This window comes from Lynx rufus, unplaced genomic scaffold, assembly GCF_022079265.1.
Source record: "Lynx rufus isolate CCGP_SWC_20201006 ecotype Redwood Valley unplaced genomic scaffold, mLynRuf1.p SCAF_3, whole genome shotgun sequence".
NCBI lineage: Eukaryota > Metazoa > Chordata > Mammalia > Carnivora > Felidae > Lynx > Lynx rufus.
This window is the reverse complement of record NW_025814845.1, coordinates 60,680,951-60,702,818: the sequence shown is the minus strand read 5'-3', so window position 1 is coordinate 60,702,818 and position 21,868 is coordinate 60,680,951. Positions and strand designations below refer to the sequence as shown.

Sequence of the window (21,868 nt, the reverse complement as noted above, 5' to 3'; positions counted from 1 at the left end):
CTGTAAGGTCTCCACCCGCCCGGGAAGTATCCCCACGCCTGAAGGAGTAGGACATTAAATTGCAAATTAAAAACTTGACAATTGAGAAAGACCACAGAAGAAAGACCCACTGCCTTTTGAACAAGGGGCCCTGTATTTTCATTTTTCACCTAGCAAATTATGAAGTTGGCCCTGGCTGATCCTCCAGTCTCTCCAGGCAAAAACCTTCCAATATGTCTTTCTCATGGAGGCCAAGAAGAAAGCCTCTTAAAGCATAAGAAAGGATCCCACAAACTCAGCCAGCCTACTCACCACCCACAAACTCTGTTGTTCAAGTATTTTTACTTGCAGGGTTATTTGGCCCAAAGCAGCTAGCTGTCAGTCCTCTTCTGGTGGATGACATCTGAAATGTGTGAGGCAAGCATTGTACTTTCATCATTTCCTAAGCATACTTTTTAATCCCTGTAATGGTTCTCCAGAGTAACGGATTGCCAGGAATGGAGTAACAGGGGATGAGAAAGAAACCAGGGTCTTTTCAAAGGGAAAAGGCAAAAATAAGAGTGTAGCTTCCAGGTATTATTAAATAAAAGAATAATTTTTGTAATCATACGCCAGGAGAGGATGTAATGCAGTAATGACAATAATTTGTATTTGTCGTGAAGTATACACTGTTTAGTTATAAAAATGGGAGCGACATATAGTCCTAAACTGTAATAAAAGGAGGACTTGGACCAAGCACGGACTCCAAGGTAAGGACCTGGAAATGTGCCCCTGGCTTGCTGAACGGGGCCTCGGTCTGTAGGCAGGCATATTCTCCACAGTGAAGGTGCCATAGAGACAAATGAGTTACCGGCTTCTTGCTCTGTGTGTCTTGGAGAAAGATGTTATGTCATTTCAAAGACCAGCCAGCAGAATTAGCGCTAGTGATGCTACATGGAGAAGTGATTTGTTCATTCTTCTCTCTGCCAAGAGGCAGGAGGAACTACGTTGGCCCTTATGGAATCATATCAGAGAATCTCGTCCCTCCTCTTTTTCCTTCTTGGGAGCTGCGGATGCAGAGGGATGCATCTGGCCAGCACAAAATAAATAAATCAGAAACTTGCAGAATCCCAAATCTGGAATGGAGCTTGGAGATCAGTTCCAGCCTCACTCTCTGCAACATTGCTTCTGCCAAGTGTAAGGATCCAACTTGGTTCCCGTAAAGAACCGGGTTAGGGGTCTTTGAGCCACACTGAGCAAGAAAAAGTTGGGATGTCACCACGTAAACCTCAAAGGCAAAGAGGGTTTCTTTCCAGAAGTTCATACTCACTCCCAGGGCCCACACAGACTGGGCAGCAGCTCCCTTCGGGGATGAATTCCAGCTCCTGCTGTGTGCACAACAGCGGTGGGCATGGCTGGGGCATGCATCGGACTTCCCCATGCGTACACGAGCACACACTGCACGGGGAGGAGGCCCACTCTGTCCCATGCTGGGGGTGAGGGGAAAAAAGAATAAGAAGGTTATTGTCAGAATATAGCTTTCATCTGACCAGACAGAAGCAAACCTCTTACACAAATGAAGGACGGTGCTCAGGAGAGATGGAAGAAGGCTCTAGGCTTACAAGGTTAAGACCAGGATTTATAATGTTCCAAGCCAGAGACCAATTAAAAACCTGAATTTTCTTTTCTTTTTAGTATCCCTAAGATTTATATTTGAAAATTTCAGAAATACACAAAAAGAAAATAAAAGGTACCCTAACCCCAATCATTTAAAAAATTCTATAAAGTCTAAAGTAAAATATACACACATATACATACATATATTTACTGAATTCTTTATAATGGTCCTATTATTTTCAATAGCTCTCACTCTGTTCCTCTTTCTCTCTCTCTTTCTTTCTCTTTTTTTGCCTTTATTTTTTAAAACCCTGATTAGTTCCCATATTCCTCTTTTCCTATCCTTCCTCCTCCCTGTCCCCCTCTGCCTCTCTCCTGCTCCAATAATCTTTAGGTCCTGGGGAAATACGACAGCCAGCAAGAGGCATCTGCTTCAGCCAGCTCTTCCACAAACTACAGAGCGAACTCTGAGCCCATCTACATACACAGAATGCTGCTAATCCACTTCAGGTTGGGATATGATGTTCCCAAAGCTAGCACTGTATCAGTGATCTAACAGATCCCTGTTTTGAGTTCTATGACTTACTGAGTACCAAAAATATTTAAAAGAGCCCCCCTCAGATATGATGCAGATTGGGGGTGGTGAACACTGAATATAAAAAGCTACAAATATGTTGATTGCCTGGGAAAGTAGCTGTCAAAATATGGCAGAATGGAATAATGGTGGCCTTTTACAAGATGTGTGTGTGTGGGGAGGGGGGGATAAGTTTAATGAATGAAATTTTCCTCCTATAACATTTTCTTAAATATTTGGAGACTGATTTCCTTTGCCTCTATTAAATGCAACATATGAAGATAACTGATCCAGCACAAATCATGTATAGATTTCTACTAAAAACATCACACATTCCAGGTGCTCAATCACCTAAATATAATCTGGGGATTACAACTGTGTGACTGAGAAGCATAGAAAATAAATGTCCCCTTGCTTCTCAAGCTAGCATCCAGAATAGTTATTCAGCATTCCCAAACACAAAAGAACTCTGTCTTACCTAAACAAGTCAGTACCCCTTTATTCTGCAAATTACAGCCAGGTTGCAAGCAAGCCACGTCTGACGTTACTAATAACCTGTGCTATTATTATAATGATAGTAATAGGCACTCACAGTCATCCAATTATTTGGGAACCGAGTCCTCACCTTACTGTCACGAAGATTACTTTCTTCTAGATGGACTTACCGGAGCACAAGAGAACAATAATGCAAGTATGCACTGAGTCAGATGCATCAAGTGTTTCCTTGGAAGCTCCCAGCTCAGCCCTCGCTGCCTTAGGAACTGTGGGTGAGTGACTTAATCTTTCTAAATCTCAGCTTTCTGGTCTGAAAAACTGAAATGGTATGACAACATCCCCTTCACTGGGTTACTATAAGGATTATATGAGGTAGTTTTTTAAAGAGCAGGCAAGGGAGAGGAAGGGTGGCAGGTAGAGGGTGCTCAATCCTCTCCCCTCTTTCCACTGTGTTGAGTTCACAGCCTTCCTCCTCCTTTTCACACCCGTGTGCCATCTGTGACCATAGAAATGGACATAAATATCAAGGCCAAGTCCTCTACCACCAATTTTTATTTCTGCTATAATTAAATATAAAATTTCAAATTTAGTACAGCATGTAAATGGGCAAGCCCACAACTTGCTAATAAACTATTAACTAATAAAAGATAGGGGGCAAATGACCTTTATACTTTGAAAAGCCTAAGCATAAAAGCAAAGAAAGAAACTGTAAGAGAAAAACTGATAGGTTCTAATGAGTTAAAATTTTATTTTTTTAAGTTTATTTATTTTTGAGAAAGAGAGAGTGTGTGTGTGCACAAGCAGTGGAGGGTCAGAGAGAGAGGGAGCCACAGAACCCAAAGCAAGATCCAGGCTCTGAGCTGTCAGCACAGAGCCCGATGCAGGGCTCGAACCCACGAACCATGAGATCATGACGTGAGCCGAAGTCAGACGCTTAACCAACTGAGCCACCCAGTCGCCCCTCTAATGAATTAAAATTTTAAAAGTCTGTCAAAAATACATTATAAACAAAGTCAAAAGGCAAACGACAAGCTGATAAAAATTGCAAATTATATTAATTAGAACTAAACTCTATTATATAAAGTCATTTCCAAGCAGTAAGAAAAAAAACAACAGAAAACAAGCTTATAGAATATTTAATGCTATAAATTGCAAAGAAATATTAATTAAAATAAAATTGGATAATACTTCTTAATATCAGATATGGGAAGAGTTTAAAATTCATAGTAGTGTTGGTGAAACAGCAGTGGAATGGCATTTTCTCCTTCACAGAGCCTTCCCTCACCACAGCACCTGGAATACTCAGCCAGGTGGGGCCTACCCAGGGTAATCACACCTGAAGAAAGGCGGCACGAGCCGTGATATTCCCACTGGATTTCTCATTAGAAACAGACAACTTAAAATTGAATTTTAATGATCACAGATGTCACAGCTTCAATAATCAAAACCTTTAGATGCTTTGCCTGGGTGGCTCGGTCGGTTAAACGTCCGACTTCGGCTCAGGACATGATCTCACACTCCGTGAGTTTGAACCCCGCATCAGGATCTGTGCTGACAGCTTCGAGAGCTCAGAGCCTGGAGCGTGCTTTGGATTCTGTCTCCCTCTCTCTCTGCCCCTCCCCTGCTCGCACTCTGTCTCTCTCTCTCAAAAATAAACATTAAAACAAATTTAAAAAAATCTTTAGATGCTTTGACCGACTAATTTCACTTAAAAGAAGTTATCTGAAGAAAGTGATCAACAATACACAAAATGTTTAAATATAAGGAATTCCATTTCTTTGTTCTTTATGTACCAAAGTTGGAAATATGATCATGAAAATTAGAAGCTATACAAATCCCTAACAATAGGAAATCATGTTCTCCAAGGTGTGCCAGGGAACTATACACAACACGTTATATTTAAAAAGTAAGACATAAACTGTACACACAGTATAATTATAATTACGTAAGAACATAGATCTCTATCTATCCATCTCCCCTGCTACCTCCTCTCCAAAAAACTGAGAGAACACCGACAGTGATTTTCATAGCTTGAGAATTACCAATGATGTTTTTTCTGCTTATACACTTTTTTATTTTCCAATTTTCACCATAAACATATTTTTACTTTTGTCGTCAGAAGGCAAATTACTGTTTAAAATATCGAATGAATCATTTATATGTCTTAAATAAACTAAAATGTGAAGGCTGCATATAAAACAGCTTGAAGTGAACTTCTTTATCTATTAAAAGTCAGAAGATTGCTTCTAAACATCTTGACATTTCACTTCATTAAAATAAGAGCTTGTTCTGTTGCTACTAAGAAACACTAACAGTTGTTTCTTAAACATTTGCAATCACACGACCTTTCACACAGAGACCACAAAAATTAATTACAATAACAACCTGTCAATCACCACATTTTTTCATCTGTAAAATGAGAGGGTTGTGTTAGCTAATCTCTTCAGTACCTTCAAGCTCTCTGATGATGTGCATCTATTATCTAACTCAAGAGACATAAAACGAGGCAGGGGATTCTCCCTTCACAATAAGCTTGAAAATTATGGGAATAACAGCAAACACTTGGTAGGGAATCTCCAATGCTTGGTGTCAAAGCCACAGAAGAAGATCCTTAGGGTGATCCAAAGGGCACAGTTTCTCTCTCTCCTCTCTCTGCTCCTCCCCTGCTTGTGTGCTCTCTCTCTCTCTCTCTCTCTCTCTCTCGCTCTCTCTCAAAATAAATAAACATTTTTTTAAAAAAGGGAGGGCGGGGAGGGGCACCTGAGTGGCTCAGTCCGTTAAGCGACCAACTCTTGGTTTCAGCTCAGGTCATGATCTTATGGTTCTTGAGTTGGAGCCCTGCGTCAGATTCTGGGCTGACAGTGTGGAACCTGCTTGGGATTCTCTCTCCCTCTCTCTCTGCCCCTCCCCTGCTTGTGCTCTGTCTTAAAATAAATAAGCATTTAAAAAAATAACAAAGTGCACAGAGTGATGAAGACAAATTGCTCCCACATCTCTCTTGGGAAAAAGTCACATAAGTCCACTCCATTTTCCTCTCCTATACCTATAGCTAAAACAGTGATGCCGCCCTGAGCAGAGGCAGATTAGAGATCAAGGGGCTTGGCACATGCTGATATATACATATATACATTATAATTATAATACAATATAATTATAATATAATTATAATTATAGAATTATATATATATATATTTATATATAATTTCCTAGTGTTCTCTATACCCATTTACAAAAGCCTCACTTTTTATAAACACTGTGGCAGCAAAAGAGCTTTGTAAAGTCAAGGAATAATAGATACACAAAGCAATGCCCCCAGATCTGGTTTTAGCTGTGTCATCTTAACCTCATTAATACCTTTTGAAAATATGAGATTTTGACATGGGACAAAAGTGCATTCTGCAGACAACATCTTAAATATATTCTTTTGCATAGCCAACTAATAAGTCGGCCTGGCTGTTGACATAAGTCCAAAGGAAAGATAAGGTCATAAAGTATTTGCCTGGCTTACTGACGGAACAATAAAATAATTTTTCTTTGTATAATTTGTTCCTGTTATGAAGTTATAGATCCAGAATACTAACTATCTGGGAATGTTCAGTGCATATTATAATTACATCCTCTACTTTGAAGAGAACAAGGCTGCGGAATTCAATATTCATTTCTTCCTTCACACACATAAATTAGTACTGTTAGCGTCACAGACGGCAAGGCGAGCAGACCTCTCTCCTCTATTCAATCGAATGTGGGCACTAGGGCATCACCACTTTTTCGGTGAATCTCCACACACTATCTTCTCAGACCTGACATTATCTAGTGATGGGATTCAATTAGTAAAAAAGGGAAAGAGAGAGGATTAATGGTCCTCTTCCCTCCCTTTCACAAGCTAATTTGTGGGGCAAAGAACAGGGAAAAGCATTCCAACGCTCTTTAGGAAAACATATTTCAGGCTTGTCTCCCTGAATGGTTGGCAAGGCTGGGCAGAGATCCAAACACTAATTTGAAGGGATAGCTTTCGGGAGGTCATGGATGAAATAGTCCCCCAAATGCTGGCTGTAATAAGCCCGTGTAAGACTCTCAAATAACCTGGAGTCAGCCAAATGGCTCATGTGTTTTCCTCACTCCAGGGAAGATGTCGGGACTTGTCCTGACTTGTTAGAAGGCTGGTTGTGTAATAAGCTGTTTACCCTGCAAACAAAAGTGGTCCTCTAGCGAGGCGAGGCTGTTTCATTAAAGGGTGGCCTCCTCGTGCTGCCCTGGGCTGGACCCATCCTTGACTTTCCTTTGCTTCCTTCAACCCTATTCTCTTGAGACAGTATCACTTCAACTAATTCCCCTCCTGCCACACTTCCTACAGACTCTTGTAAAGCCCTCTCTTAGGAGAAAGCTTTCACCGTGGATCACCATTCTAAAGTTCTTAAAATATCGGGCTATTTTGTAGCTACAGGGAGAGCATCTCCATGACCTGCCCTATGGGATGCAAGCCAGAGGCTAAAGAGATTATTGCTGTTCCATGAGAAAGGAGTGCTCTGGACTGCTTCCTAAGCAAGCAGAAAGGGTCAAAAACAAACAAACAAACAAAAAAACCCCAAAACCCTCTAAGATTCAGGAAAAAACCTAGTGATACAAGCAACAAGGTGAGAGTTGGAGCAAACCCAGACAAGTATTTAACCCACAGAAGAAAACAAATAATATTAAAAAGGCTTTGGCAAGAATCTAGGGGAAGTGAAAAAAGTGAGAGGAAGGAAGGGCAGAAAGGCAAGAAACATGATCATCTTAACCTTATTAAGACTAAAATTAGGAAATTTTTTTTGTCTCCGCTTAAAAAAATCATTATTCTATCTCTATTTGAAGAAGTAGACCACTAGAGATTTTTTTCCTTCAAAATAGAGTTCCTGAAATTCAGCTTTTTCTCACTTACATCAAGTACCAGAAATATAACATTTTCTGAGGAGTACGTTTTGAAAGTTGCATATGGGAAAACGACACATGGATATGTTCTTACCCAGTTTAGAGCTTTCCATGTGATGTAATACAGCAGAATGGGGTAGGGGGATGGGGGGAAGAAGGAGGGCTTTCTGAACTCTTCCAGAGAAAGCTGGAGGACAAGAGGATTTCATTTCTTAACTAATCCATCAGCAGATCGGTGGTCCTAGAACCACCCAGCCACATAGGTCGTTGGTCAATGACCAGCATGCCATTGGGACAAGGAGATTGATAAGTTGGAGAAGGAATTTGTTCATTGTTTGAATCCTCCATTGATGTTTACTGAGCACCCACTCTGGGAAAAGTTTAGCGTTAAGTGCCTGGTTAGGTGGGAAGCAAGGAAGATCACTACAAAGATGCAGAAAATACTGTCAATGTTCTCAAGCATCTTAAACCAAGATAAGAAGATTGTGCATGTGCAAAAATATAACACAAGAGAACAAGTGATAAATGTCATTAAACTACAAAGATTTATTGAATTCTGATTTTCCATGTCCCTAGTATCCTCACTCACTCGAGACGTCTGATTGTCCCCTGACCTTATTTTGGATACTAGGTGCTCCTTCATTTGCGAGATTCAGCTTGGTGCTTTTGACCTTGAACCACACACCTATTCAAATCATTGTGACCTGGCATTACTTCCACCACCATTATGCTCTGCAGCACTTTCCATTTCACAGGGGTCCCCTTCGGCAGCAAGGTTTACACCACTCCACATAATGCAGACTGAATTGAGCAGCAAAGGGTGATATGTGGTATGAAGACATTCCCAGCATAGATCCTGCTTGGGTGTCTTTCAGCAACACATTGTGCAGAACTGAAAGAGTGGCTTCCTCAGGTAATTAGGAGACAGTGGCTCAAGGGAGATGATCCTGTCCCACGGGGAAAGTACACTATGCTCACCGAGTTTTAGGTACACACTCTGAATAGCAGCCTAGAGTGGGTATATCAAATCCCACTAACCTGAATGGGCAGAGGCATTAACTTGGGGAGGGGTTTGTATCAGGTGGAAGATGAGGATTAAAAGCAAAGAGCCTCTTTCTACCACATTCAACATCACCTACTGCCTCAGGGTAACGTTTAGGTGTAAGTAAAGATGAACTGTACCCATTCCATTTTCATAAGTCCTATAAGAAACCTTGCAATTGTACTTTTTAATCAGTACTTAATGTCTATAAATTAATCCTAAAGGATCTGGTATGACAAAATATAATAAAAGAACTTTAGGATTGATTTCTAGTATTGTGGTTCTAAATGGGGGTAGGTGAGCATTTTGTCCCTTAGGGGAAATTTGTCCATACCTGCAGACACGTCTGGTTGTCAGGACTTAGGGGTGCTTCCAGCGTCTATATAGAGGGTAAAAATCAGGAATGCTGCTAAATATCCTACAAGGCATAGTTCGGCCCCACCACAAAGCCTAAAATGTCAATAGTGCTGAAGTGTAGAAACCTTACCGTAATTGAAAGAGCCTTGAATTAGGAGTAAGAAAACCCAGGTTCTAGGTCAGGTTATACCACTTATTAGTAACAAGACATTGGGCAAGTACCTTAAGCTCTTCACAATTCAACTTTTTCATCTACAATACAGGAGTAATAAGATCTGCCCTATTCACTCACTCAGGGTTGTTTGTAATTATCAAAGGGAAACAATATATGTGATACAGAGACAAGGTGGTAACTTCATTATTCAGCATCACAACTTCTTCAATCAACATTGTCGAACTATGCTTTATAGACACAAATTCAATCTACAAATATTTACATAGGACCTATGAAATAAGTAGAACCATTTTAATTTTATTCAAGAAACCCAAATGCCTATGGAAAGTCAGATGGGCCTCAGGTCCTCCACAGCCCAGGCAAAGAAAAAAACCTCTCTTGTCAACACAAGTTCAGCATTCAGCTTTCCCTTGTCAATGATCTACAGGCATAGAATCAACCATAGGTCAGAAAACACTTACCGCATAGATTTTCTTTTCATGATGGCAAGATCCGGAAGTCCTCAACACACACTCAGGGCAGCACTGGTTGGCAGCTATTTGAAGCACTTCTCCCTGAGCATTTAAAAACAGCTCAGTGTAAAACAGCAGCAGGAAACACACTCACAGTGGCTCATGGGACCCCAAGTCATCTCAGATACACTAAATTTCATGAGTTTCCACGGGTGACAACAGACGGGATAAACCAAATAAACTGACAAAAAGGATTCTCTCTGTCAAGATGAGCTTTTCTCAAAGTTAAAACGAACCCCCCTGTGAAAGCAATTTCCTTGAAAATTGTCTACACCTTTTCACATGTAATGAAGTGGAGAATTTTATTCACTAGAAATGTTCCACCTGAGTGTCACACAAGAAAAGAAGTTGGGGTGAGAGAAGAGCTGTATCTCCCTGAAAAGTTTGTTTCCCTCTGCTGAGAAGAGAAGACTTGGGATGAGGGTGGGGGTGGGGTGGCCACAGAACTGGCAGGTCTTCTAGCTACCTGTGGAGGCCTGCTGCAGCCGGTGGGGGTTGGGGAGGGGGATGAAGTTCTGATGTTCACTTTTACTGAACAGAGTAGCAAGGCACATGGGGCAGGGGACTGACAAAGCTGAGAGAGGAAACAGCATTGTTGTGAAGGTATCACGTGTACTGCAGAGAGCCAGCTAGAGTTCCTGGACTCCAATAAAGATCTACATTGTTTTTCAGGGCTACTGTAATTCGAATAGTGTTTCCTATCGAGATGTGATACTATCAAAGGAACGGGCTACCACGTGATATCCCGGGATCTCCTGGGAAGTTGTCATGTTAACTAACCATCCATTTGCCACTGTGAAGACTCCATCTATCCAAGCGTTATTAAAACTGTGGAGCAAAGAGCATATGTTTGTCTTTGGGGCCCAGTGATCCTCTGACTCATCTTGCTTTTCCACTTAGAAATCTTAGCATTTCAACAAGTCTTAAAGAAGTGACAGACTGGGCAATGAGTGATTTTGACCAAAAATGGTAAGAGAGCCTGCATTAGCCAGGAAATCACAGCTTGTCCACAGAATAAAAGTCTACAAAGAATTCATCCAGTAGAATGAAAATGTGTGTGTGTGTGTGTGTGTGTGTGTGTGTATGCATGCATGTGTGTGTATTAATGTTTCTTTGATATTTGAGGTTTCTTCCATTTAAAAAAATGTACCTACAAGAGAATTCTAATTTTATGTAACTACATCCACAAGAGTGGGTGAGAAATGGGACTAAGATTTTACCACTGTTAATCCACAAGACAGATAAATACAATTTTATCTAGCAACAGTGATCACCAAATGCCTCCTATTCGCTTGACAAGAGATAAAATATACAATATGGGGTTTTATAAAATTGTTCATACTATGCAACATTAGTGACTTTTCAAAACAGTGCTCTCTGAACCCAAAAGGAAGCTACACTTGTCTGATTTTCACAGTAAACTGTAGAAAACATATTAGCCTAATTTGCATTAAGAATTTCACACAGATAGAAAATAAGGTAATCCAAGTGTTGTTTATATTCTAACATGGAAGCAGGGAGCAAGGAAGAAAGGCAGATAAAATCAAGGACCATTTTATGCACCCAAATTAGTTTTGTTTTCTATAAAAACTGATTTTTCAGACTGGCCCTCAAAACTCATTTCATAATATAATATTATTTATTTGTGAACATCAGTGGGGGGCCCCAGCTTGAGTCTAACTATTGAACTTGTGGTAGAACATAAAAGAGGTGATTGGGTCTAAAGGAAGAGCAAAAGATTTTGCATGTGGGCGCTTAGAGAAGGAGAGACAGAGTTCTTGCTTTGTGACCATGTAACCTTGCATAGCCCTGTGAGCTGTGAGCTGCATGGAACACATAAACCTAGGGTTTGCATTGAGGAACAGTGGGAAGTAACTGTATGCACAAGAGACATCAGTGAAAATTGCTAGGGTTTCTGGGCAAGATTACTTGCATAGGATCTACAAAAATCAACCAACAATAATTATGATGATCATTTGGTAAAGATAGCTAACACTTAACTGAGTACTTAGAATAGCCAGGTACTCTTGTAAGCATATACATGTATGTGCATATACATATACATATATGTGTGTATGTATGTGTATATATGTATTATGTTTGTATATACACAATATATAATTCTCACAATTTAATTAGGTAAATAGTATTATTAGCCGCATTGAGGCTTGCAGCCGAAACCCCACATGTAATATGGTGTTCCCTTGCATGGTATTGCCCTCCTCTATATATATATATTCTCCAGAAATCCTGAGGAGAGGATTGGTCCCCACAGGACTGGGTTAAATAATTAAGGTTCTAAATACCTCTGTTCTCTTTTTCTCAATATTTTTCTGTCTCTGTCTTTCTCCTTATTCTTAGGTAGCTAGCTCTCCAGCTAGCTATTCTAGATAGATATAGGAACTGGATATAGAATCTGTTAAGTATGGATAGGATGGATGGATAGATAGATAGATAGATAAATTGACAGAAAAAGAGGAAACATGTATCAGAATTTCCACTGACAATAGATTATTTCCAGTCAATCTATGAGTAAAACAAATTGTAAAAGGACTTTTAAACATTTTTAAAAGATGAGAGTAACAAAAGTTATTTATTAATAATAATAACTTAGGGTACAATGGTGATTCATTAACCTGTGCCGTGAACTAATGTAAGTATACCACAGCAGATTTGAATGACAACACATATTGCTGAGAAACACAAAGGAAACCTTAAAAACAACATGGTAGAGTAGAAATTATATTCGGTCATGAGTCAGGGCCTAAAGTATTGTCATGGCTGGACCACTTGCTAGCTCTGTGTCTTTGAGCAAGTGACTAAACCCCTACAGGTCTGTTTCTTTGTCCATAAAATGAGAAAGTCTGACTAAATGAATTCCAAAGGCCTCTTGTAGTTCTATCACTCCATAATCTATTTCATTACTTAAAATAAAGAACCCAAGTGCTCTATGATATACTCACATGATCCTGGAGTAGGAAATTTCTTATGGTTGGATCATTTGGTCCAACCCTCTCATTTTACACAGAAGGAAACTCCTTAGAGTTTCGCAGTCTTCAATTATGTCATTCTTTTTATTACTATCATTCACCAATTTTCTGATCACTCTTTCATACTCACTCACTAAAGACTTGGCTCCGAGGTCGCAGTTTCTTTTCTACACTATGTCTAGATATAATTCTGGACAACTTCAATGTCCATGAAACTGGCATTCTATCCTTGTACATTCTTAACCACTTCAATTCAAACAATCCTCCTCTCCGCTTCACTTGAGTCCCCACATGGTCATGGTTGACCTTGGGACCTATCTACACTCCAAATTATTCTATAACAGAAACCTTCAACTCTCTGAATCTGAACCTTCAGGACTTTATCTCTCTCTCACCCTCACTCCCACCATCTCACGTCTTTCAGCAGAACGACACTTTTTTCCCTCGAAGTCATTCAGCTCCCAAATGGCCTCATTTTCCTATTCATGTTAGCCTCAATGCCCAATCCTTACTGTATATTTATTCTTTCTCTCCATTGATATGGAAAAGCCTAATCCAGGATCTATTCCACAATTTGTCATTTCTGGCTAGTAAACATTGATGAGAAAATTATCCCATTATGCAGCTTGGTACCCGCACAGGTTCCTGATGTCCTGCTCCATGGGTCCTTAATATCACACACACATACTTTACCTCAACCTTGGTCAGTCCCTTTCTCTTCTCAGTGACAGCTCCTAACATCCACTCTCTTTCTGCTCCCAACCAAATCTCAAAATCTTCACAAAGTCAGATTAGATATGAGCTACTTCAGTTTCCTGTCCCTTTTTTTACTTACAAATCTAACTATATCTGTATCTGTCCATGTCTCTTTCTTTCCAGTTTTAGAGAATGAGGTTGGCCTCCCTACCCCAACCTCTGGATCCCATACACTCTGCTTCCCAAAAACCACTCCTTCTAATTCATTCATTCTGTCTGTCTTCCCTACCCCGTCTCTCATATCATCAGCTTCTCTCTCTCTTCTAGGTCACCACCCTTTTTCCTCCTAGAATGATCATGTCTGTATCATGCTAATATCAAGAAATGAATGGGGCGCCTGGGTGGCGCAGTCGGTTAAGCGTCCGACTTCAGCCAGGTCACGATCTCGCGGTCCGGGAGTTCGAGCCCCGCGTCAGGCTCTGGGCTGATGGCTCAGAGCCTGGAGCCTGTTTCCGATTCTGTGTCTCCCTCTCTCTCTGCTCCTCCCCCGTTCATGCTCTGTCTCTCTCTGTCCCAAAAATAAATAAACGTTGAAAAAAAAAATTTAAAAAAAAAAAAATGAAAACAAAACCAAAACCCTCTCCCTTCTCTTGTTTGGTCATTCTGCAAGTATTGACGAAGCGTCGTACACCGTGCTGTTCGATGGGCTGCAATCGTGAAGAAGACATGGTTTTTGCTCTCAAGAAGCTAAGAGTCTGGAGGAGGAAGCAAACAAGTAAATAGGCATTTGCAGTCTACTTAAGAGCTATAAGAAAAGCAGCAACACAGGAAGGCTCAATGGTTAGGGATGAGAGGTTCAAAGAAGCTTCACAAATGACTGGTGTCTGCCTAATGCCCCATTTCTCTCCTTCTAGTCTCAGCAAAGCTCCCTGCAAGAGCAGCCTTTACTTGGCTTCCTTTCCCTACTTTCTATTCACTCAAACTTCTGTGATATAGCTTCCTCTCCCACCACTCTACTGACACCATCTTCAAGGTGGCCTGTGATCAACACTGTTGATACAAACTCCTTCTGGAAACTCGCTACTCTCCTGGCTATCATCATACTGCTCCCTTCTCTGGCCACTTCTTACCTCTTACCTCTTTGACCATGTCTCTTTAATCTTCCTAAGATCCCTCTCTTATGTTCACCTCCTTGTAAATGACTGTGCTCCCCAAATTGCATCCTTGATCTTATACTCTTTCTTCACAAAATCTCTTTATATGAGCTCATTAAATCTAAAGGTTTACACTACTGACTATATGCTAATAATACCCACACAATATTTCCAACCTTGCCTTCTCCTCTAAGCTTTAGACTCATATATGGGCTCCCTTTTTGACATGCCCACCTGGCTTCTCCATGGACATTTCAAACTCAACGTTCCCTAAAGTGAAATCATCATTTCCTCCCAGACAGAATGCTTGTCCTCATTATCACATATTTTCAATATCAGTCAGTGGCTCAGCTAACAAATCATCAAACCATAAATATGGGAGTCATATCTCCTTTTCCTTTCCCTCACTCTTCTAGCTTCATTTAGTTCTGCCTAGTTATCCCCTAAATGTTCTTGAACCTGCCCTTTCCTCTTGAGCCCTACACTACTGGCGCTCTGATTCAGGTGCTCATCCCTTCATCTAGATTATTCTCATGGCCTCTGAATTGATCTCCTCATTTCTAATATGCATTATCTTAGAAAAACCAAAGAGATCTTTCTTAAAAGTTGGAAATTATACCCACATGTCTGAAATCTTCATTAGTAATCTATTATCTTAAAAATAGAACCCCAAGCTCCATAGTACAGCATAGTACAAGGCTTTCCATAACCTTGAACTTACCAACTCTCTAGCCTTATCTCTCATTCATTCATCCAATCGGTCAAAAAATATTTATTGAGTGCCTACCATGTGTCAGGTGCTATTGTAGGTGCTGAGGATATACAGTGAATAAAAGAGACAGTAAACAAGAAGTATCAGTAAAATATATAGTATGTCAGATATTTGTGCCAAGAAGAAAAATAAAGCATGGAGGAGGAATAGGAAATGTGTGGTGGGGTAGAGATTTGCAATTTTTTTCAAGTTTTATTTATTTATTAATTTAAGAGAGAGAGGGAGTGGGGAAGGGAAAGGAGGACAGAAAATCCCAAGCAGGCTCCATGCTGTCAGCACAGAGCCCAACATGGGGCCAAACTCACAAACCAAGAGATTATGACCTGAGCCAAAATCAAGATTTGGATGCTTAACCAACTGAGCCACTCAGGTGCCCCGAGATTTGCAATTTTATTTTATTTTATTTTATTTTTAATTTTTTTTTTCAACGTTTATTTATTTATTTTTGGGACAGAGAGAGACAGAGCATGAACGGGGGAGGGGCAGAGAGAGAGGGAGACACAGAATCGGAAACAGGCTCCAGGCTCTGAGCCATCAGCCCAGAGCCTGACGCGGGGCTCGAACTCACGGACCGCGAGATCGTGACCTGGCTGAAGTCGGACGCTTAACCGACTGCGCCACCCAGGCGCCCCGAGATTTGCAATTTTAAATAGAATGACATTAGTGCAAGACTTAAAGGAGGTAAAGGAGGTAAAGAATCAAGTTATTGACATATATATATCTCTCCAGAGAATGAATAATTTCATCAGGAAAAGCAGTACAAAGGCCCAAATGGCGAAAGTGGGCCTGACATATCCAGCAACACCAAGCAGGCTTGGTGCCTGAAGCAGGGTAAGCAAGGAAGAAAACAGTAGATTAATTAAAGCGGTACAGTAGTACTTTACAGGACACTGTGAGCAGTTACTCTAAGTGAGAAAAGAAGCCATTGGAAGCCACTGGAGGAGTTTAAGGAGAGAACCAACACGATATGGCTTAATTTTTAATAGGATAACGCTGGTTGCTAAATCAAGATTACAGTGAAGAAGCAGATCCAGAAACAGTGAAACATGAGGCTAGAGTGAGAATACAGACAAAAAAATGATAATAGGTAGAACCAGAGCTAAGAGCAGGGAAATTACATTTGGGATCTACGGTTTTATGAAGAAAGCTGGGGAGTTGCTAATGCACTGGATGTGAGATGTAGGAGGTGGTGGGGAGGTCAAGGATGATGCTAAGTGTTCTGGCCTGAGCAACTGGGAGAAAGGAGTTGACATTTACTGAGATGAGAAAAATTAGAAAAGCAAATTGGGAAGGGACAACATCATGTTTGGTATAGAACAGAAGTCAGAAACTTATTTTCTGTAAAGGGCCAGATAATAAATATTTTAGCCTTTGAGGGCCACATTTGGTCTATGTCACAACTGCACAACTTTGTCCTTGTGCTATAAAAGCAGCCACAGATAACACATAAACAAATGAGTATGCCTGTGTTTCAACAAAATTTTGTTTATGGACATTAAAATTTAAGTCCATATAATTTTTATACCATGAAATATTGTTGTTTATCTTTTTCCAACCTTTTAAAAATGTAAAAAGTGTTCTTTTGTTATAGGTCATACAAAAACAAATGGCAGGCCAGATTTCATCTGCTGAGCCCTGGTACAGAACACATTTAATTTTCAGCAATATGATCAATATCTTCCAACATTTCATTCCAGGCTTCTTACAGGATACCACAGCTGTTCACGTGCAGCAGAAGAGGGTGTATCTTCATGGCCTTTATGTGACCAGCTCAGATTCTGACATAACATGCTAAGCAGCAAAGTAGAGATCTTTTAGGAGTATTGGCTCCAAAAAATAGAAAGCCCCATATTTACAACAAAAGATTATTAAATTTACCAACACTGGATGTACACCCAGCTTCTCAGAAATAAACCCATGAAGAAATTGAGGGCTACGCTGAAAGGTAGAAAGAACCTTCCCTCCAACGTTAGAAACAAACAGAAACATATTAGCGCTAGATGGCATAAAGTCTCAAGATTCATTATTATGGGGGGGGGAGAGAAAGAGAAAAATAAACTGTACCTGTGAAATTGACAGAATGCTTTTTAAAGAAAAAAATTTAGTCTTCTCCACAAAGTTTCAAATGTTCAAATTTGAAACTTAAGCTTTTTTTTAATAGATTCACTTTAAAAAGAAAAGAGTCAGCACCTGGAAAAAATATTCTAACAGAATAGATGTGTCAGAAAAAAACTGAAAAATTTTAACAAAGGGGAAAGGAGGAAATATCTCTCATATACTTGGTCAACCAGGAGATTTCTCAAGTCAAAGGTCTTAGTGAGCTCAATGGCAGCACAATAATGTTGGTGGGAGAATAAATAGTATTTTTGGAAAATCATCTTCAAGAAGTCAATGATGACTTTCAGTCCATTCAATGGCTTGTAAATGTTGTGGTGATTATCAACAGCTTTGGCACTGGTCAGCCCCAGGGAACTCTCTGGGCAGCAGATGATTAACTGCATAATCATAGTTAGGTTGCTTGAAATCTCCAGGCTTCATTTCCTCATCTGTAAAGTGGGGATAAAGATACTTGCCCCACATGATATTAAATGGGATAACGTTTGTAAACCTTTCACTGAGTGCCTGGTCCAGAGTAAATTCTCAATAAACAGAAATTAAGATATTCTTAGATGTGATGTTAAAATTCTCTTCTGAATTTCGTAAGGCTTCCAGTTAGAGATTGGGATCGATGTCAGAAACAAACGACTGAAAAGATGCAGAAACCCTAACCTTCTCTGACTTTACCTGTTCATTTAGGATACAATTAGGATGACATACCTTTTCAAAGGCACACTGAGGGTTTCTGCAAACAGCAGGTTTGCAGATAACGATGTTGCCATGGCAACGGCAGTTCTGGCATGAATCAGGCTTCCAAGTTGTGGCATCCTGCAAAGAAGCATAAGCTTTCAGTTAAAAACTGATCAGTCAAGGTATGAGCACAGCGAAGCAGCACCATCAACAGCCCCACAGCCTAAACAATTAAAAAGCAACAGAAAGTCACAGGCACACACAGTGCTTGCTGGGCACTGATTAAACCCCGAGAGGCAATAAAAGCAGTATAATCCATTTCACCACAGTCAGCCCACGTCGCCAAAAACAAGGGCATGCGGCAGAGAGCTGTCGATACCCAGAGTAAAAAACATCGATTGGCCTGAAACCTCAGGAGGACACGCTGCTCCCTGATTGAAGTTTCTCTTTGTTGTTAACTAACAGAAACCATCGGAGCATGTTTAAAGGAAAATGACACTTGGACTGGGAGTAACCAGCATCCTAAAAGCAGGATTTGCCAGTAGATAACATCAGCACCTTAGACTTCACTTTCTGTCTCTTGCATACTGCATATTCTAATGCTCACAGCACAAGGACCTGGGTAAGTAGTTCAATATTTTTGAAGCAGATCAACCAACATATTGAGTAACTATTGTATGCCCAGATGTACACTAAACATACTGGGGTACAAAAGAAGCATGCATATGAGCACAATCCATAAGATTCTCACAAATTATTATGGATTATGAACATGAGGGCCTTTAACTTGAACCGGGATGAGCTGGGACTTCCCCACAAAAAAGCGGAGACCAAGTGGGATAGTTAATGTTACACGTCAGCTTGGTTAGGCTGTGGTGTCTTGTTTGGTCAGACACCGCCTACATGTTGCTAAGATATTCTGTAGATGTAATTAACATTTACACTCAGTTGATTCAGTAAAGGAGATTACCTTCAATAACATGATAAGCCTCATCCAATCAGTTGAAGGTCTTTAGAGCAAAAACTGACGTTTCTTGGAGAGGAAGGAATTCAACCTCAACAGTAAAACATGGAATTCTGCCTGAGTTTCCAGGCTACCAGTCTGCCCTACAAATTTCAAAATTTCAGACTCGTGACTGCAACTTCAAATCTTGCCTTAATTTCCAGCCTTCTGGCCTGCCCTACAGATTTTGGACTTGTCAGTCCTCACAACTGCATGAGCCAATTCCATGGAAAAAAAACCCAAACCCATATATATATATATATATATATATATATATATATATATATATTTAAAGATACACATATGTCTCCTTTTGGCTCTGTTTCTCTGGAAGACCATGTCTGCCATACCAGTGCTAGTACAGATTTACATGAAGGTGCACAACATTCCCAAGCACAAATGAGGTCATTCTTTCACACCGAGAAATGGTCTTAGAAAATGTGCTTCAAACCCAAAGTCATTTAAGAAACACAAAATATATCTGAGGTAAGGTAACATTCCCAGTGGCTAATTCACAAAAACTCTGAGCCAAAGCAAATGAGTACTAGAACCTGATTTGGAATACCTCTGAATTTCTTTCTTTGTTTTTTTCTTTTATTGTTATAGCACATGCCTCTGAAATTGACAATACTGTGCCAACTACAGTCTCCTCTTAAGCAAAAGAGCAATGACAAGTAGGCAAGGAAAAACAGGTTTCATTCCCTGTAATGTAAACGATGTAATATATGTCTCTTGCTGATTTCAAGAATGCAATATTAGTTTCAAGGTATAGATTAAATAAAAATGACAACTTCACAAAGCCAATGGCCACCATTTATTGACTTATTTTATGCTGACTTATGCATGACTTTGGGAGCAAGAAGCACTGATAGAGGAGGCATTTGTAGTACTGGAGGTGGGTGGCCTAGTTTGCTTTCCTGACCTCTGCCATCATTCTAGAGGGCTGGGCCCAGCAGAGAGGGAAGTTAGTGCACACTTCTCTGAAAAGCACTGACATGTGTGACAACTCTGTAGTGCTGGCACTATTATTAGGACTATTCCCACTTTATGAATGAGGAAACAAGACATGAGAGGTTGAGTAATTTGCTCAAATTCACAAAACTCTAAGAGATCTAAATACTCAGGGTCAGGAGCCAAGCTGCCTGGATTTGAATCCTGGTGTCACCATTCACAACAGTGAGTCTGTCATTGGGGCACCTGGGTGGCTCAGTTGGTTCACCCGCTGACTCTTGATTTTGGCTCAGGTCAAGGTCTCAAAGTTTGTGAATTCGAGCCCCATATCAGGCTCTGTGCTGATGGCATGGAGCTTGCTTGGGGTTCTCTCTCTCTCTCTCTCTCTCTCTCTCTCTCTTTCAATCTCTCTCTCTCTCTCTCTCTCTCTCTCTCAAAATAAATAAATAAACATTAAAAAACCAAAAAGAACAGTGAGTCTGTTATCAAGTTAAGGTGTCTGTGCCTAGAATTTCTTATCTGTAAAGTAGTAATGATAAAGTACTTAACTCATAGGGTTGTTGAAAGGATCAAATGGGATGATGTATTTAAAGAGATCCAAGCAGTGCCTAGAATTTACTGAGGGCCTATTAAATGTAATATATTTTTAATCCAAATGCTTCCTAAGATGTCATAATCATTTAGCAAACATCTCCTAAACATTTTCTTTTCTCAGAGTGAAAACAGTCCCATAAGTACCTGACTTCCCCATCTTCCCACATCAGGCCACACAGGTAAAGCAGAGTGAAATTATTATTTAATTAGGACCCTAGGACTGAAAGGATTCAGGACATTGCAGGAGAAGGGAAGAATGAATCCACACATTGATTTTCAAGAGTACTTAGGAAACTGGAAAAGTCCCTGTGTCGCTGAGCTGACCTAACCAGGAATCCATGTCTTCCTTTCATGCAGATATGGGATGGCATTACCACCTCCATGGACTCCCTTCAGCTCAGTATGGTTCTAAGGCACAGTCACCTTCACTCTCTCTAGGCCTGGCATTCTTACACCAGGGGTCAACTTCTTCTCTGCATGTCAATTATTGTCTCAGAGGCCCCAGACTCCAAAACAGTCCATTATACTTGTTAGCAGCTCTCAGTCACTGCACTTGGCTTACTGAACTTTAAATAGGATCCTCTAAAAACATGGAATCATATTTTACTTTCACTCATAGAAGCATAATTTTTTCCTTATGTTAATTCAAAGTTAAATTTATCTGGGCCCAAGAGGCCTTCCTGAATGTGTTTATGAATCTGTCTTCCTATCAGACTATCACTCTTTAAAGAAGGAGATCTCATTTTATTCCTCTATATATCCCCTTCACCAAGCATGGTTCCCGAGTGCTGGATGAATTAGTTAATGAACAATCCTGAGTACTTGCTAACCCTCAAGAAAGCATCTCTCCCTGAAAATTGAGATATCCCAGTTAGAATGCAAGATCTTGATAAAACAATGTTTAAGTGACAGCACTACAAAATCCCCATAATGTTGATGGCTATTACTTCACTGGAATCAAACCATGCTTGAAAAAATTTTTCTTCATCTGGCCATCGGACTTATCAAAAACTTCCTTATATTGATGTCCTAATAGAGTAAGTAATTTATGGCTAATTTAAAATAAAATGAGCACTTTACCAATGCCTGGATAGATAGCCATATATTTTTCAGGTCTAAAACTTTACGAATCAATTTCTACGGTTCCATAAAATTGCTTTATGAAGGCAGGGATAGGAGAGTTCCTCAATAGCTAAAACTTTGGATAAAGCTATAAAGTCCAAAGAAATAACATTGTAAAGTAAGTTTTACAGATTTTCCATGTTACTGTTGCAATTCTGTTG

At 40.1% G+C, this 21,868-nt stretch overlaps 1 protein-coding gene across 1 annotated transcript in view; it reads right to left on the bottom strand.

The window, feature by feature from the left end:
- Positions 1-21,868, bottom strand: part of FRAS1 (Fraser extracellular matrix complex subunit 1) — a 293,351-nt gene that overhangs the window by 254,643 nt on the left and 16,840 nt on the right. The window contains exons 2-4 of the mRNA XM_047092267.1: positions 18,068-18,175; positions 9,588-9,680; positions 1,289-1,448 (exon numbers count right to left, since the gene is read on the bottom strand). Coding sequence (XP_046948223.1) covers positions 1,289-1,448; positions 9,588-9,680; positions 18,068-18,175 — 361 coding nt within the window. The remainder of the gene's footprint in view (positions 1-1,288; positions 1,449-9,587; positions 9,681-18,067; positions 18,176-21,868) is intronic.